General features: G+C 38.6%; 1 protein-coding gene across 1 annotated transcript; it reads right to left on the reverse strand.

Moving 5' to 3' along the window:
- Positions 1-2,758: 2,758 nt before the first annotated feature.
- On the reverse strand, positions 2,759-18,920 carry LOC132850519 (cilia- and flagella-associated protein 91-like). The gene is made up of 17 exons (XM_060877160.1): positions 18,860-18,920; positions 17,191-17,267; positions 16,294-16,442; positions 16,081-16,158; positions 13,790-13,846; positions 13,494-13,678; positions 12,709-12,886; positions 12,243-12,400; positions 11,536-11,718; positions 8,640-8,773; positions 7,308-7,421; positions 6,570-6,641; positions 5,939-6,085; positions 4,844-5,065; positions 4,376-4,524; positions 3,528-3,619; positions 2,759-3,074 (listed from the first exon to the last, which is right to left on the reverse strand). Exons 1-17 carry the CDS (start codon positions 18,918-18,920, stop codon positions 2,887-2,889), a joined length of 2,244 nt encoding a protein of 747 aa, XP_060733143.1. The 3' UTR covers positions 2,759-2,886.
- Positions 18,921-19,207: the final 287 nt, after the last annotated feature.

A 19,207-nucleotide genomic window follows, 5' to 3' on the forward strand; every position in this document is an offset into this window, starting at 1 on the left:
CAGAGGATTCCACAGATTTGTTTTGCTTGTATTTTGCTGCTAACAAATGGCTTTAAATTGATTGGACAAATGAATGGACAAGTGAATTGGACAAGTGAATATAATCAGAAATAAAATGATCATTTTAAATAGTTTGTTGAAAATTCTTTTCAGGCAACGACTGCCTGAAGTCTGGAGCCCATGGACATCACCAGAGACTGGTTTTCCTCCTTTCTGATGCTTTGACAGACCTTAACTGCAGCTGTCTTCAGTTGATGTTTGTTCGTGGGGCTTTCTGCCTTTAGTTTTGCCTTCTGCAAGTGAAATGCATGTTCAATCTGGTTATCAGGTGACTGAATCCATTTCTTTTCCTTAAAAAACTCCTGGGTTGCTTTTGCAGTGCGTTTTGGATCATTGTCCATCTGTACTGTTAAATGCCGTCCAATCAATTTCGCTGCATTTGGCTTAATCTGGGCAGACAGTATATTCCTATACACTTCAGAATTCATCCGGCTGCTTCTGTCACATCATCAATAAACACCAGTGACCCAGTGCCACTGGAAGCCATGCATGCCCATGCCATTACACTGCCTCCACTATGTTTTACAGATGATGTTGTTTGCTTTGGATCATGAGCTGTTCCAAACCTTCTCCATATTTTTCTCTTCCCATCATTCTGGTAAAGGTTGATCTTAGTTTCATCCACCCAAATAATTTTTCCAGAACTGATCAGGCTTTTTTAGATGTTTTTTGGCAAAGTCAAATCTGCCCTTTCTATTCTTGAGGCTTATGAATAGTTTGCACCTTGTAGTGAACCCTCTGTATTTGCTCTCGTGAAGTCTTCTCTTGATTGTAGACTTTGACAATGACACGCCTACCTCCTGGAGAGTGTCCTTCACTTGGCTGGATATTGTGAATGGGTTTTGCTTTACCATGGAGAGGATCCATCCAATCTGTTGTCTTCCGTGGACGGCCTTCTTTTTTATGTTGCTAAGCTCACCATTACATTCTTTTTTTTTCAGAAAGTTAAAAACTGTTGATCTGGCCACTCCTAATGTTCCTGCTATCTCTCTGACGGATTTGTTTTGTTTTTGAAGCCTAATGATGGCCTGTTCGACTTGCATGGAGAGCTCCTTTGAACGCATGATGTAGGTTCACAGCAACAGATTCCAAGTGCAAATACCACACTTTGAATCAACTCCAGACCTTTTACCTGCTTAATTGATGAAGAAACAATGAAGGAATAGCCTACACCTAGTCCATGAAACAGCTATTGATTCAACTGTCCAATTACTTTTGGTCCCTTAAAAAAGGGATGGTGGCTACTCTCAGGAGCTGTAATTCCTAAACTTTCCACCAATATGGATTTAAATACCCTCAAATTAAACCTGAGAGACTGCACTTTCAGCCCACTACACCTATACCAGCAATAGCTTGAATATGTTTTGGTAAATACCTAAAAAAAAAAAAATTGTGCATGCATGTGTCCAAATACATATCGACCTAACTGTATATATATAAACAACTCCACTAAATCGTTACCAGTGGTCGTAATCGTTAACCAAGTATGTTCTCTGATAACACAAACACAAAGTGTGGTTGTAACTTAGTGGGAAACCTAGACGTTGGACTACTACTGATCAGAAGACTGAGAGTTCATATACCAGGATCACAACGCTGCCTCTACAGGGCACTTGAGCAAAGCCCCTATGCTACTATGCCCCTAAAGCTGCTGATGATAAAGGTGTCTGCTTAATACTGTTAAATCCTGATTCTGTCTGGCCTTTAGTTTAGCGGTCATGCACATTGATGAAAGCAAATTCTGAAATTCAACCCATACCCATTCTCACATTTTTATTCAAAGGATCAGACTTGAGGCATGAGGTGCGAGATTATTAAGCAGGAAGACCGGAAAGTGTCATAGAACCAATTTTTACATTTATTTTAAAAAACAAAGTAATAGTGTACAAGAATGTTTCACAGCATTAAAGATTTATCTGTAAGCAAAACAGAGTGTAGAAGTGTTCTGTGATGTCTCTACAAATCACTGGTGTATCACAAGAAAATAATCTGATCAGCTATCAGCTATATAGTGTATCCATCAATACACTATATGGCCAAAAGTTTGTGGTCACCTGACCATCACAGCCATATATAGATCTTTTAGCCACAAGGTTGTAAACACACTTTTATGTAGGATGTATTTGCCTAATGGCCTTGGGTTAGAGGTCTTCACGGGTCCACTTAGATCCGAAAACCTGAGGTCCGACCCGAGACCCGAGCAGGTCCGGGTCTAAAAGTTTCACGTGTACCTCGGACACGGGTCGGGTATAATAATAGTGGCATCGGGTCTCGGGTAATTTAAAATGAATGTGTTTTTACCGAACGGACCCGAGAAGACCCGAACTACTGTATCTCGTGTGTGTGCATCGACTCGAGTCCTTTTCCAACGTCTCCTCTGTTTTCCAAGACCGCTTGCGACATGTGGCTGGCGACGTGTGGCTGGCGACGTGTGGCTGGCGGTAAGCTAATTTTCGTTGAAACAGCCCTGTCAATCAATTTTGAATTTAGTGTAGTTATGCAACATTCGGGTCCAGTCGGGTTAAAAAAAAATGCCAACGGGTCGTGTAGGACTCGGGTCTAATTTTTTCGGGTTTGTCTCGGGTCGGGTCTTTCTTTAAAAAAAAAAAATTTGCACGTCGGGTTCGGGTAAAAAGTGATTCGGGTCACTTTGGGTCGGGTACATTTCTTCGGGTACACAGAAGACCTCTACCTTGGGTATCTAGAGGAAAAGCTTCTCAGAAATAGTGGTGGTTATTTTAACAGAAAAAGGAACAAAATCCAGAAACTGAAAGAAATACAGGCATGATGGTCAGATATCCATAAATCTCTAGCTACACTGTGTAGCTAATCTGTGTGTTCGTTCTCCGGATCGCTGTTGTGTGAAGCCTCCTCCACCTGCTCGACTATCTGTGAGAGCAATGAGGTGGAGGCTCTGCTTGCGGGAGAAAGGGGCCGAGGGCTCGTGGACGAGCTATCAGTGTCATGGATGAGGGCATGGGCTGCATGCAAGTGCCTCCTTTGACTCTGCTTCACTGAAAAAAGAAAGAGGGGGGTGTTATGAAAAAAATGACAAAATATATAGGCTGATGTTTGCAGGTGATGTTCATGGCAATATATTCAGACAGTAACTTCCTGTATACATTCATTGCCTGCCCTACCACAAAGCATGTGGGTTTTTATTACTTATTAATATTTACACAGTACAGCTTCTCAGATTTTCACCCCACTATCTGGATTAGATCTCTGGCACACACTCAAATATTTCAGCGCTGAGTGATGTGGGTGAAATGAAAATTAGCATCTCCAAGTAAGAGGTCATGGTACTCTTTGGGAAAAGAGTGGTTAAAAAATCTAAATCTTCCTTCAGGTTGTCTTACAAGCTTTAGCAGGATGATTATAATACTCTGTACTTCAGCCTATATACCTGCTTTAGATTTATGTTGTGCTCGAAATAATTACAGACTCGCTCTGGGAGGAAAACCCACCTCTCTCACGGACAGCGACCTTCTGTACTTCAGGAATGAGGAAGCTGTAGACAAGTTGAGCTACAATCTCCTCTGACTGCTCATTGTTTCTCCTACACACACACACACACACACACACACACACACACACACACACACACGCAATCAAGTAGGGTGTTAAAAAATAACCAAGCTTTAATAATCAAAGCACATAATGTATAAAACAATTTAGACAATGCTCAAATTAGACTGAACAGTGAAGCATTTGTTATATTTAGAACCTGGATTATAAATTGCTTCTTGTCTATATTACCTTCTATCACAAAATTTCAACACTATCTCTGTAGCCTTATTCACACACTCAATGTCCATTACAAGTGTAATGAGTGCTTTATTCCTGATCCACTATCAAAGTATCTTCTACTCACACTAAATTTCTTCACTATGACCATCAACACAATCATGGATATGAAACATAATGGGGCTCTGAAGGCTAGAAATGTACACTCCATTACGAAATCCTAGGTCACAGCCTAACCATAATGTACAGTCTATATATAATGATCCTAATGAATTGTGATTTAATATATTACACCCATAGAGTATGAATTCTACTAGCTATCAGATCTAGCATGTTAAAAAGCAACAATGCCTAGTCACATTTTCCTAGCTGTCAGAATAAGAAAAAATGAACTTATGTGTTTTATAGCATTAAAGGACTCGCTTCTCGCATATCAGCCAAACAATAAGATAATTCATCGCCCACCGTATCAGTCTACTAATAGACTCTATACATGAAACTCGTGTAGCAAAGCTTAAACTGAAGCTTAGGATTGAGGAATACTCAGAGTGACTGTTCTGTTGCTTACATTTCCTCCATGGCATAGGTGATGTTGTTGAGCTCCTCTGCAAACTGGTGGATCTCTTCTCTGGCCTGAGCCTCGGCTGTTTGATCGATGCTGTTCAGGATCACATCCTCAAGGTAGAGATCCACTGTGGCCTGGTGCACCTTCATCACCTGAGAGCACACAGTACAATAAATACACTTACAGCTGGTGGCAGAAATGTCACTGTTGGGCCCCGGAGCAAGGCCCTTAATCCCCGATTTCTCAGTTAAAAAATGCACTGGATAAGAGCATCTGCCAAATGCCATAAATGTGTATCCTGATGATAGATTATTAACTACCAAAAATGTCCAATATTAAAAATATATTACAAGCAGAAACACGTTAACAAACACAAAGTTTCCACGATAATGGTTTCCACACTAATGCATAAGTAGTTAAATAAAAATGACTAAGTGTAGACGTATGTTTTGGGAGAGGGAGTATGTTCACCTGTCTGAAGATCTCATCCTCCTCTCTCCGTCTCCGCTCCTCCACCTGTCTCCTTCCACTCTCTTCAGCCTCGCGAAGGCGCCGGTCCCTTTCTGCCAGTAGCATGTAAGCATGGATCCTTCTTTCCTCCTGCAAGCGAACCAGCTCCTTCGACAGGAAGTCCAGCATGTCGGCAATCACCTCCCCTGAAAGGCCGTCTACAAAGCTCTGTATCTGAGCCGTCTGAGAGAAAGAAATTCAGTAGTGTTGGATTCTAAAACCTTTTTAGTGCAAAGAGTTGCTCCTAGTGATGAAATTCTAAGAAAATTCTTCACAAAGCATCTTAACCCTTAAAAGGTCTCTTAAGGTCAAAATGTCTTAGGAGTAGGAAGGAGGACTTTTAAGAGGCTTAAGAGTTTCTTTAGCAGAGGAGAAAATGTCCGAAAGGTGAAGAGGGAGAAGAAATGTATTGAACACAATATTTGATAATGACAGTGAGTTAATAAGATGCTACTGATTAGAAGAGATTATTTTTGTGACCAATCATATATACACACACACACACACACACACACACACACACACACACATCTTTTGGACATAGAGAAATTTGGACACAGCATTTACATTTACATTACATTTACATTTGCATTTACATTTACATTACAATTATTACATTTGCAACACACATATATGAAGTTATATAATTAGTTTTAACATCAGTTCTGACAGTACGTTATAGGTTTATATTAATTTTATTATTATTTTTTTTTCGTTTCAGATATTATGTTTAAGTAGATATATTTTATATTTAAATATTCAATTTAGAATTTTTTTCCTTAGCTGCTTTTTATTTCAAAACATTTCCAATGGAATATTTGGATTTTTCACCAAGTTGTTTCTTTTACATACATAGGTTTTGTTTTCTTTCACCATAATACCCTTGTAACAAATGTAGATCCGAATGCATTACAAAAAAAAAGAATTGGAGGAGAGGTCAGTTATATAAATCATATAAATCATATGAATATCCTTTTCATTGGTGTAGTCATGCACACATCACGCAGCATGGCTCACAGTGAAAGTGTTGAATGAGTAGGCTGTTTATCTGCTTACCCTGCTCTCAGTGAGCTCGTGCTGTCTCTGCAGGGCCTGTGTGACCTGTTTATCTGCTCTCTGGAGTTCTTGCTCCTCCTGCTGTAGGCTGTGGGTCGTGCGCATCTCCTGGATCAGCTCCAGATGTTTCTCTACACCTTCCAGCATCTGGAATACACCAGACACTACATCAGAGAACAGCTGTACACATTAAGACTTTGTGAAAGAGCTCCTGAGAAAGAGACCCGGTCATCTCATTCACATAGAGTACAGTAGGAAATATAAACTGTTGTTTGTTTAATCGAGTCGATCGTTTCAGGAGTCGATAAAGTTTCATGACTTTTAGAGAAATAAAAAATGTCACAGGCAGGTTAGAGAAAAAGATTTCTAATGCAGATTCAAATTTTAATTGTACACAATCATTCACAGTAATGACTTGCTGTGAATATTATTTTTATGACTGTCATTATTAAGAAAATAGTGTCAGAATAAAAAAGTCAAAGAATGGAATTAATTATTTAATTAATTAAACAGTAGACAAGAAAATAGAAAAAAAAAAATAGGGACAATAAAACAAAATAAAATATGTATAAAATATAGAGGAATATGGGGAATATGAGGGGATTTCATTCAAGTACTATTCTCTGTGTACCTGGTTCTGAATGGCTGTTCCTCGGATCAGCTTCTGTAGAAAAATGACAGCAAGCTCCTTTTCCTCGTGTCCCTGGAAATATAATGTACAATATTTTCCACATAACGTCATGCTGTCTATATGACAAGATTCCATTTATATACTGAAGCTAGCATTTTTCTGTTTTCTATGATTCTATATGCATTCATATAGATTTTATATTTGAATCTTTTTGCAGTCAGATTTAATAAAAAAACATGTATATAATTTAATACAATTTAGTAACAATGTTCTTTTAATTTACAAATATAAAAATATTCAGACATTTCTCAGCACACATTTATTTATGAACAATGCTTGAACATATTCAAATGAAATGTGTTTTAATAATATTTATTGGCGTGACTGACTTTTTGTTTTTCTTTTCAGCTATAATGCCCATTTTCTTTATTAAAATTGTCATTAGATGTCAGCTTTAAAGCATAATAAGTAGAATAATGTTTAGTTGTGGTTTAGAACACTTTCATAAAATTACAGAGTCCTTGACTAGAATTACAGTCCTTACATTCAGAAACATGGTTCTAGATAACACTGCTGGTGTCTAGCATGGGATCTGCAATGGGAACTATGTAGTCAGTCTTCTACAACAAGTCTTGTTTTTACATGCAGCGATTTTCCAATTCAGTGCCAAGAAAACCAAGATGCAGTAAATATACAGCGTGTTTATTTTTTCACAGCTAGCGTGTAGAAGTGGATTACCTCAGGAGGCACGTCCACCTCAGGCGTTGGGGGACGAGGGACTGGTTTCTCCACCCTATAAAGGAAGCGCAGAGGTTTCTTTTCCTCCACCTGGACCTTCTTGTCTTTCAGTGCCTGCAGCAGATGTATTGAATGAACCGACTGTCTGCACCCTGTGCGCTCAAACAGGCCATCTGTGCAGTTTATAAAAACAGCACAGGGCCTGTATGTAATGCTCATATACTGTATACTCTTAGCTGGTCACAGGGGTGAACAAAGTGTTGAGAAATTATAATAAAAGCATCTTTTCAGTACCAGGTCTTAAAAGTATACAAGCAAAAAATGAGAGGAGTAAAAAAAAAAATATTAAAAAAATAAATAAATAAATAAAAAATATATCAGTCCCCCAGTATTTCACAGCAGTTATTTATGATTGTTGTAACTAAAATGCTGGATTTAGTAGCACCAAATTTATCCACCATTTTTTGCATATATTTCAAGCACAGGATTCTCTTTTTTAACTCCTACCAGTAAAGACATAGGTGTAATGACATTCTGTGATACAAGAGGGCTTTGGCTAAATTTGTAATGATGTCTCACAACACATCTTTGTCCAAATCTGCCAAAAAAATCTGTGATCATTTTGAAAAATTGCAGTCTCCTCTAAATATCATGGAGTTTGCTTGATTTTGCGTTAATTTCTGCAGCTACAACATCATACAAAATCCTGGAGGAACTGGATTATAAGTTTTACCTGAAAACATATATTATATAATATAAGTTATATATCACATATAAGTTATATAACACATTGTATGTTCATGAATTATCAAATAAATTAACCAGTAAAATTTCCACGAGCTAGAATTTGATTTGCTAGCCATTTGCTAGCTTTGCTTGGCATTAGCTAAGAAAAAAAGGCCAATAATTGGATAATTGGAACGTTACCAAATTATATAAATGTATCCCAACATGCTTTTTTGAATTAGATTGAGTTTATGGCTAATAGGAAGGCAACGAGATTGCCACTTTCTTGATTATTGAGGTATATCAAAACATTTGGAGAACTCATCCTTAAATACAGTCCACTGTCAAATGTGCTGTTCTTTTACTTGAAAAAGTAATTCGTAGAATAAGCTTTCAGTGTCAACAACACTCTGGCTTTTAGAGAATCACTTCTTGTTACATTGTACAATAAAAAAAGTTGTTCTGCAATTTTTGAGATATTTACCTCAGACCCCTAAAAGCACATGAGATATTAACCCCATGAATGAGAATACGAACAGAAGGTCAGTTCCCTCCGAAAGCATGCAGTTTTTACTCAATAAAAAGCTACTGATGAAGTGTTTTTACCTGGTAAGTCTTCAGTAAATCAAATTCTCTGCGGTCTGAGCGACGGATGAAGCCTTTGATCTTCTTTGGCCTTTGAGTTTTTATTTGTGGCTCCTGGACTGAAGGTGGAAGACCTGCCTCCAGCTCTAACAGCTCTATACATTTGGAGATAGGCTCTATAAGTAACAGCTTGTACAAGTAATACATATTTATAAACCAGGAACAATATTAATTAAAATTCACTTTTTAGAAATGTGGGAGATTCCCCTTAATCCTAGTAAAGATAAAAGTTATTCACAACGCATTTCAACCTTTAAAAGAGCTCATAAGGTCAAAAAGTGTTAAGAGTAGGAGAAGTAGGAGGCTTGAGTTTATTTAGCAGAGGAGAAAATGAAAATATATATACATATATACATGTATAATATATATTCTAGGGGCACAGTGGCTTAGTGGTTAGCACGTTCGCCTCACACCTCCAGGGTCGGGGTTCAATTCCCGCCTCCACCTTGTGTGTGTGGAGTTTGCATGTTCTCCCTGTGCCTCGGGGGTTTCCTCCGGGTACTCCGGTTTCCTCCCCCGGTCCAAAGACATGCATGGTAGGTTGATTGGCATCTCTGGAAAATTGTCCCTAGTGTGTGATTGCGTGAGTGAGTGAATGAATGAGTGTGTGTGTGTGCCCTGCAATGGGTTGGCACTCCATCCAGGGTGTATCCTGCCTTGATGCCCGATGACGCCTGAGATAGGCACAGGCTCCCCGTGACCCGAGGTAGTTCGGATAAGCGGTAGAAAATGAATGAATGAATGAATATATATTCTTCCACTATTCTGTAATATGCATCTATAATATGATCGGTCATGAACATAATCCCTACACAATATAGCCTCAAATATCTTAACATAGAGACAAAGCTTATAATCAAGGCTTATAATAGACAATATTTATTTATGTATGAAATATATGAAATTATGTATTATATATGAAAATATATATGTATTTATTGGACAACCAATCACAGTCTTCAAAATAGTGTCATACCTAGTAACAAGTTAAGCCCCGCCTCCTCTCTAAGATAAAATTGCTTGTATTTTCCTTGCTCAGAGTTGCTAAGTTCGGTCCTGAATCACTCTTAAGCCAAGATTCCTAGTTAGAAATTTTTAAGCTAAATAAGGAGCTCTTTGAGATCCTCCTTAGAATCTTTACGAATACGGGCCCTGGTAAAATTAATTATTATAATGATGCAAACTGATGGACAAGATGTTTTTCTTCTAGTCTGCTAATCACAATAAAATATTGTATCCTTGTATCTTGTATCCTTTTAACTATATTGAATGCATAAGGATTGTGTATTTATTAGAACCGGTTTAAATGAGTGTTGCTAGTCAGACTTCAGTCATTTTTACATCTACACACCTCACAGTGTTACTTTTCTTTGTACTACAGCACTGATGGCTTCTTCCTTTGAATTGGTCGCAAGGTTGTCAGTAAGGTTTCTACAACAGTGCAGGTCTACAGTATATTACGCCCTTTGTAAACAGTGCTGTATAAATAAAACTAAACGGAATAGTTCTGAATCAAATTGAAGTTCGTGTCTATAAATAAGATGAAGATGAAGTGATTATGTTATGTAGTTTGCAGAGGTGGGTAGAAACGAATTACATTTACTTTGTTACATTTACTTTAGTTTTATTTTAATTTTTTGTGTAACTTATACTTTTAGAGTATATTTAAATGTGTACTTTTACTCTTACTCAAGTATATTTTTAGTACAAAAGCTTTACTTTTACTTCGCTACATTTGCGCCGTTTCTCCGTTACTGACAAATGGTAATAAATATGAGATTTTATAAAATAATGAGTTTATATAACCTGTACGCAAGTATCACGAGAGGCTGCTACGTGTCTCCCCCTTACATTTAGCGTGCGTTTGGTTGGAAGATAAAGACTGAAGCAGAGAAAGACGTATGTGAGTTGTCGGAGGCAGATCACCTGTGGCCTCAAGTTCATGTTTTATTTGCAGATTTTATTGCAAATGACAGGTTATGTGATATTAATGTGCCCATCGCTGGACTGAGATAGGCTTCTTTACTTCAACCTATGTTTTGTATAAGCAGAACAAAGAGACTTTCAAGAAGAGGTGTGTGAAAGCTCTCCAAGTAGTTTGAAATTCTGGTTTGTTGCTTCATATCAATCAGATCATTAACCAGTAACTAGTTACTTGAGTAGTTTTTTCAATGGTAACTATTAAGATTGTTATTTTACTTTTACTTGAGTAAATATTTCCAGAAGTACTTGTACTTTTACTTGAGTACAGATTTTGGATACTCTACCCACCTCTGGTAGTTTGTACCAGCACCATGGCCATTAAAATAGATGTGTTCTTGACTGTTTTCTTAACCCAATGTAATTAATTTAAACCATTATTTGGTTAAAAGAAAACCAAAAGCGGGGCACGGTGGCTTAGTGGTTAGCACGTTCGCCTCACACCTCCAGGGTTGGGGGTTCGATTCCCGCCTCCGCCTGTGTGTGTGGAGTTTGCATGTTCTCCCGTGCCTCGGGGTTTTCCCCCGGGTACTCCGGTTTTCTCCCCCGGTCCAAAGACATGCATGGTAAGTGGCATCGGGTCTCGGGTAATTTAACATGGATTGGCATCTCTGGAAAATTGTCCGTAGTGTGTGATTGTGTGAATGAATGAGAGTGTGTGTGTGTGTGCCCTGCGATGGGTTGGCACTCCGTCCAGGGTGTATCCTGCCTCGATGCCCGATGACGCCTGAGATAGGCACAGGCTCCCCGTGACCCGAGGTAGTTCGGATAAGCGGTAGAAGATGAATGAATGAATGAATGAAAACCAAAAGCTGTCTGAAGGCTCTTCACTGAGCATTAGAAATGAGGTGGAACTAATAAGTGATACACCACAAACCTTCGTAAGTATCGAAGAGGTGGCTCTTAATGACGTCGCTTTGTGAGTGTCGATCAGGGACGTCTCCGTGGGGGAAGAGTGGCGCGTACATCTGAGACCCATAATCCAAGTGCTCGGTGATAACGTCCTGCCTCGTCAGCTTACCTTCCAACATCTTTCTTTTTGCCATGAGTTTCCGAATAGCTGAGAGAGAGAGAGAGAGAGAGAGAGAGAGCGAGAGAGAGAGAGAGAGAGTGTCACTGACTTGGCCACTAAAACAGTGTGTGACTCTGGTCATGTGTCCATTCAAAATAACACATTCAGATCACATACAGTAAAAACATGACACATAGCTCAGAGTTGTAGAACAGTGTTGTAGATTTGAGAGCTTGGATTGAGCAAACAAATGAATTTATGTTGGATTCATGAAATTGTCGTCGTCAAAGTGAGCAACGGACAGATCATAAATGAAAACAATCGCATGCAATCCTTGGCTTATGATAAGGAGTCAGTTCATGAAAGTATTCAGAAAGAACTGTAATGGGAATACATAATAAATTATAAATAGGAAGTTAAATGTAGACCTACAAGATTATTTAAAGTGTTTATCATTGACTTGTTTTGAAGGTCAGTAAATGAGCATCTGTGTTGTAAATTGTTAAAATAATATCGACAGATAATGAATATGGCCTTTCTTCTAATAATGATGTAAGAGCGTGTGGTCTTACAGAGTGCGTAGTTATTGCGGATTTTCTGAAGTCTTTTTTCTTTCTCTCTCTGCAGCTTGGAAAAATGCTCATCCAGCCGATGCACTGTGGCCTTGTTCTGTTTTGACTCTCTCTCCTGTAAAAATCGCACGAGAAGAGCCAAACGAGTCTGTTGCAGCCTGCAACACAAAAAGATAAACATATACAGACCTAGGTGGGTCCATCATACACATATTTACATGCTTACAAGCATTTTCCAATGATGAACGTAATACTTATGACTATGACTAGGAATCTAGTGAGAAATATAGGTCTGGAATACACTAGATTCCAGTTGGGTGTTTAATTGAATGCACCTTGAGATATTTTCCCTGTCTGGATACTGACATATCTTAAGTGTGTGTGTTTATATCGAGTGAGAAAGAAACCACAGTTCAGAGCCTGAAGGTGTAGCAGAGATGGCTGTAGTAAGCAAACTGTTTCTCACTTCTCAATCTCCTGCTCCCTGAAAGCCCACTCCTTTGCCTCCATCTCATTTATCATCCTCTTCCTCTTGTCCAGCTGAGTGGGATCACTCAGAGGTGGCAGCGTGGCCTCCCACACCCTCTTCTGTCTCGCTCTTTCTATCATCTCCACCTCATCCAGACCAGCAGGAAGCCCATGACCTGAACAAGCAAGTAATTTGGTTATTTTCAGGTCTGTAACATCTCAAGATTTCGGACAGTAATTTGGCCCACAGGCTCACTGAACTACAATGTTAAAGTGTTAAAGTCTCTTCTGAGTCTGGCCACAGGCTGAGCAACCTAACACAACCATATAAGAGATAAGCATCTTCTCTTAAAGTGTTTTATTAAGACAGACAGCTTAGAACATCCATTCATGGATCATCACAGGGATAAGCATCTGACTTTTAAAAAAACTTGTAATTTAGCTTGGTCTTACTAATTTCCCCATTGTGGGACGAATAAAGGAATATCTTATCAACATTACATTATGCATAGTACAATGCCTGTTGTTTCACAAGTAACTCACGATAGCATTTTTCTACCAGAGAAGGCACATTTCCAAAATCTTATATCCTGGAGCTTTAAAGGTGCAACTATTTTGCATAAAAATATGTTTAAAAGTATGTAGATCTATAATATTCTTTTTTTTCCCTTAATTGCAGCAGCTGTCTTTTTACTTTTAAAAGCAGCAAAATATATAATTTGTCTAGAGATTCCAAAACCTTTGAGAACATACATACAACTGTATGTCATTAGGGTTGCATACCCCAAGAGAAAGTGGCCAGAGAGAGGATTTCTGGAATATCTGCTCCTGGATGTAGTTTGTACTCAGGGCTGAAAGGATCAGTCTGAGCCTCGCTCTCTCTGTAATCTGTCTGAATCCCTACTGTGCGCTGGAACAAGCTTTCCATCCGCTCAGAGCTATCCTGCTGAGTAATGTGGGAGTCAGTCCTGTGATAAAATATCATTAATATCAAATTAATGCACTCGCATCCACTTAAAATAAACGTATGCTGTTTCAGTTCAACAAAAATGTCATTTAGAAATTTATAGATGACTTACTTGGTTAATGCGAAAATAACATCATCTGGAATCTGTTGAGCAAAGCGGACGAGTGGTCTGATAGAAAAAGTAAAGACAGGAAATATAAAGGAAGAATTAATATGCATGATTTTAACAGAAAAAATAACTAGAGTAATTACTTTTAAAAGTCAAAGCTGCCTTTCACATCTGCCCCGTCCTGTGTTTCTCATTCATACAGACAAGAAACCTATTGATCCGAACGTCTGATAATGTTTCCAGTTCATTGTTAATGATGTGTATGATTATAATACATACACACAAACTATTCTCACACACAAAGCATACAACAGGGTTTATATAGATATAAAAGCATCATGTGATTTATTGTGTGTAAAGACTTTCCAGAGACTCTCGTCATTAATGATTCACTGTTTTATTAATTCCAGAAAATGGAACTTTATCTATTTTACTGACAAAAATGTCAACTTTGCATGAATTTTACTTTACTAAATTCATGCACCATGTGAAATCTGCACCAATATGAACAACAATATACTCTCTGGCCATGATAATATGTACATATCCAGCAAAAAGTATAAAATTCCTGCAGATATATGACTTCAGTTAATGCTCACATTAAACATCAGTATGGGGGATAAATCTGATCACAGTGACTTTGATCGTGGTACGATGGGTAGTTTTCTCCACATCACCATTCGTTCATTTGTGGTAAATTGCAAATACCACAAATGAACTGTAAATGTTGGCACCTCCACTATACTTGAGAGAATACATTTCAGAGACATTTTCATATCTTTGTGATGATGTATATTACAAAAAAATGTATTGTTGTTGTTTTTTTGGCTGTTTCCTGTCACCACAGAGGATCATTGTCACGGACACGGGATAAAAATGGACCCAAATGCAGGGCAGCTAAACAAAACAGGATTTATTAACTTAAAAAACATGAAACAGGACAAAGACGAACCAGACGAAGACAACAGAGGATTCCGCGCTGCACAAGGCAACGCGGCTCAACTAAATAGTACAAATAATTATTCAGACATAAGGGACAGGTGTGCAGAGGTGGGGAGGAAAAGACAAGGGCAGGGCAGACACGTGAACAAGGAACATAAACAAAAAGGCACATGGCCGAAGTCCGGGCAGAGTCCTGACAATCATCCAATCTGCATACATTTGACACTAAGACGTTTCCCGCTGGATTCTCTCCCATTTTATCTGGGCATGGGACCAGCGTTTAAGTCACTAAGGGGTTAACGATTCACCCATCGTCTCACCCTCAGCCACTGAGAGTTCATCTTTTGGGTGGGACATATAATTGCCACAAAATATGATTTACATTCAAATGCATAATTTGATAATAAACTGTTACAAAGGCAAAATTGTGATTAATATTTATAATATTTAGAAAGTCATTATTCATTTAATATATATAGGAATGGTTGATTCCTCATACCAGAACAGGCTGGTATGAGTATTTCAGAAACTTCTTCTTAGCTGTCTTTAGAATTTACACAGAATAGTGTAGGAAAACAAATAACACCCAGAGTCACCTATTCTCTGATGTGATGACATGACACGAACATTAACTGTTCTAGCAGAAAAATATACTAAATCAGGCAGAAAAAATTCTAAAATATGAAAATATAAAGGGGGGCACGGTGGCTTAGTGGTTAGCACGTTCGCCTCACACCTCCAGGGTTGGGGGTTCGATTCCCACCTCCTCCTTGTGTGTGTGGAGTTTGCATGTTCTCCCCGTGCCTCAGGGGTTTCCTCTGGGTACTCCGGTTTCCTCCCCCGGTCCAAAGACATGCATGGTAGGTTGATTGGCATCTCTGGAAAATTGTCCGTAGTGTGTGATTGTGTGAGTGAATGAGAGTGTGTGTGTGTCCTGCGATGGGTTGGCACTCCGTCCAGGGTGTATCCTGCCTTGATGCCCGATGACGCCTGAGATAGGCACAGGCTCCCCGTGACCCAAGGTAGTTCAGATAAGCGGTAGAAAATGAGTGTGAGTGAGTGAGTGAGTGAGTGAAAATGCTGCCTGATTTTATATTTTCATGAGTGCTGTATGTACAAGTGCTCCTAAAGTGTGTGCAGTTTTGCTTTATGTAATGTATTTCCTCTAAGTCACAATGATCTGTCATGTCATGTGACACAGGACACAAACTGACTTTTTTGTAAGCAAATGAATCTTACAGTGAGTGAACTTACTGTTAATATCAGATCAGTGCACAGACTTCAAGATAAAACAGTGGCTATATACTAATCACCCCGACACAAAATACCACCTGATAAAATACTAAAGTTACCGCTTAAAGAACTTCCAGCGGTCTTCTCCAGTGACGTCCTCAGATTTGGGTTTGTGCAGCTGAACACCAGGCAGCGCCCTGCAACCACAAAACACAGCAGGGTTAAACATGATATTTTACTGCTTTACTGAAATCTGTTGTTTTGTAAAATGTGCCATCATCTTTTTGATTATAGAGGACAGGTACAGGTAGAGTGTGTGTGTGTGTTTATACCCTGAAAGTGTCTCTCTCCTCTGCTCAGCATGTCCTCTCCAACGGCGGTCGATAAAAGAAGGAACGGGATCAACAGGGTTCAGACGGAGTGTGAAATGTGGGTAGTGAGGGAGCTCACTGAACATGGAGTTAAACTCTGGAACCTTTATCTGCAGTTAGCACACACACACACGCACACACACACACACACACACACACACACACACACACAATCCAGTTTATTATTAGCAGTATATCTCTGATAATGAATTTTTGCACTTGCTATGATGTCATTTTTTATAGTGCATGTAACAGTCAATTGTAGAATAAAGAAGTAATTTATGTTTACTAACTTAGGAAATTCTTCAGAAAAGAAAAGGTTGAGCATTTCTCAGTAAAATTATAATCTGTGGGTTTATTATAAAATCTTAATACCATCAAGAGAGAAAAACGAGAGGCCGGTCAGAGAACAACTGTTCATTTAATTCAATTTGATTCAATTTTATTTAAAAAGCATTTGTAAGAATGCACATTGCCACAAAGAAGCTTTAGAATATAAACATTCAAAATATTCATTCATTCATTCATCTTCTACCGCTTATCCGAACTACCTCGGGTCACGGGGAGCCTGTGCCTATCTCAGACGTCATCAGGCATCAAGCCAGGATACACCCTGGACGGAGTGCCAACCCATCGCAGGGCACACACACACACTCTCATTCACTCACGCAATCACACACTACAGACAATTTTCCAGAGATGCCAATCAACCTACCATGCATGTCTTTGGACCGGGGGAGGAAACCGGAGTACCCGGAGGAAACCCCCGAGGCACGGGGAGAACATGCAAACTCCACACACACAAGGAGGAGGTGGGAATCAAACCCCCAACCCCCAATATGTAAAAGCATTTCTTACCACATAGTCCACGCTTTCCCTAGCCTTATAGCTCTCCTGGATGTGATCAGTCTCTGCCGACACGGTGAAAACTGGATCTAGAACATTACAGAAACTTTACACCTTCACATTCAAGCAAACAGCATCATGTTTCAGCTTTTATTTAATATATATATACACAACAGAACTACTTGCAATATTTCTAGCTTTACAACGCGTAGAGGAAAAGCAGCCGGAATAATGTGTAATATGTACAGATTCACAATCAGCTTTGGAAAGCTTAGCTAGTGGAGCATCCTCAACGAGGCAAAATATCCTAAATGAAATATTAAAGAAACTATATAGCATAAAGCACTTTTTTTTGTGGGTTCCAGCTCATATCAGCGCGACAAATAAACTGCGTACCTGTGTAGTGTGTACGTGTGTCTCTGTTGGTAAAGTTTGTCGTTAATTTGATACTCATTTTAACAATCGGGAGTCATGTAAACATGACGTCACGTGCGTCTTTTCTGGTCAATCGTCATGGAAACATGAAGCCCAGGCGTTTGGACCAGAGTGAAAATAAACACCATATCACTGTATACTACCACCAGTATGTGTGAAAACACTCACTGTGGCTTTTTAAATGAATTGTTATTCCTTCCTAGATTTATATCTGTTATTTTTCAGTTGTGGCTGACTATCAAACAAGACAATAAAATAAAGTTTATGTTAATGTATTTCTTTTGCTGTATTTATTCATTCCTCACACACAGAGGATTTAACCTGAACCAGGCTTAACGTCTGAACCCCTAGCATTACTCTCTCTCTCTCTCTCTCTCTCTCTCTCTCTCTCTCTCTCTCTCTGTGTGTGTGTGTGTGTGTGAATGTGTGTGTGGTCTGCCAGTGACCAATGGACATACGACAGTTCTTTAAAAGAAAAAAGACAGATTCAGGTGAGAGACTAGGGACAGTCCATAATGATCTTGTGAAAGGAATTTGTCATTTAATAAAAAGTTAAAAGCCCAATAATAATAATAGTAATAATAATAATAATAATAATAATAATAATAATAATAATAATAATAATAATAATAATAATAAAGACATTTAAAATGACACGCCTCTGTGTGCCTTTTGATCATATCCTTAGCTTCAGTACCCCTAAAAAGGAGCTCAGCACCCCTAAAGCTCTGACCCTAGAATCGTCCCTGCATTACGATATATGTGGATCACAAACAGTAAAACATTATGTTACAAGAATGTACAATACAATAAAGAACAAACAAAATTTGTTCAGTCACTAAAGGAAATGGGTGTAAATAATTATTCACTTAGGGGAATTTCAATAATAGAATCCAAGAAGTTATTTAATTATTTGAAAGATACAGGACTGATAATTAGGATTTAATCTTCAACCACGAGGAACCATGTGCTCCATACTCCAAGCCAGTAGGTGGCGGAAAATGCACCTTACAGTTGGTTTGGCAACCGCCATGTGAACAACAGAATAATAACAACAACAATAATAAGAGGAATCTTATTATTGTGAGAACAACAACAACATTTACTCTACTATTGAAATATTAAACACTAAATAAATGTGACTGTGTTAAAGATATTTGACTTGTTATGATGTTTTTGTTTCTCAGAGTCTCTGTCTGTTTAGAGTTTAATCAGGTTTAAGCCTAGTTAAGTCCTGTAAACTTACCGTAAAGATAATCATATGTCCTCTGCGCCCTGAAGCCCCTTTTACCTATGTGTAAAATCATTTTAGACTTATTACTCGGTTTGCTATCTAGTACTAAACTATGTCACTTGTTTATGTGGTCATTGCATGTCGTCGCTCTGGATAAAGGGCTTCTGCCAGATGCTGAAACTGTAAATATGGCATGTTACCATGGAGACTGTACAGCGCATAATAAGAATCAGAATCAGAATCAGAATGAATGAGAAAATGAGCCTTTGCTTTGTTTGACCTGAAGACAGAATTGTGTGTGTGTTTGTGTTTTTGTGTGTGTGTGTTTGTGTGTGTGTGTGTGTGTGTGTGTGTGTGTGT

This window comes from Tachysurus vachellii, chromosome 8 (genome assembly GCF_030014155.1).
Source record: "Tachysurus vachellii isolate PV-2020 chromosome 8, HZAU_Pvac_v1, whole genome shotgun sequence".
NCBI classification, from domain to species: domain Eukaryota; kingdom Metazoa; phylum Chordata; class Actinopteri; order Siluriformes; family Bagridae; genus Tachysurus; species Tachysurus vachellii.

What these genes read in the sequence shown, in the direction of transcription:
- LOC132850519 (XM_060877160.1), bottom strand. Translation starts at nt 18,920, where the DNA reads ATGATTTTACACATAGGTAAAAGGGGCTTCAGGGCGCAGAGGACATAT. An exon ending in CGCTGGAAGTTCTTTAAGCG is followed by an intron (nt 13,847 to 16,080) that starts GTAACTTTAGTA and finishes TTTTTCTATCAG; the next exon opens with ACCACTCGTCCGCTTTGCTC. An exon ending in CCTCTTCGATACTTACGAAG is followed by an intron (nt 8,774 to 11,535) that starts GTTTGTGGTGTA and finishes CCAAATGTATAG; the next exon opens with AGCTGTTAGAGCTGGAGGCA.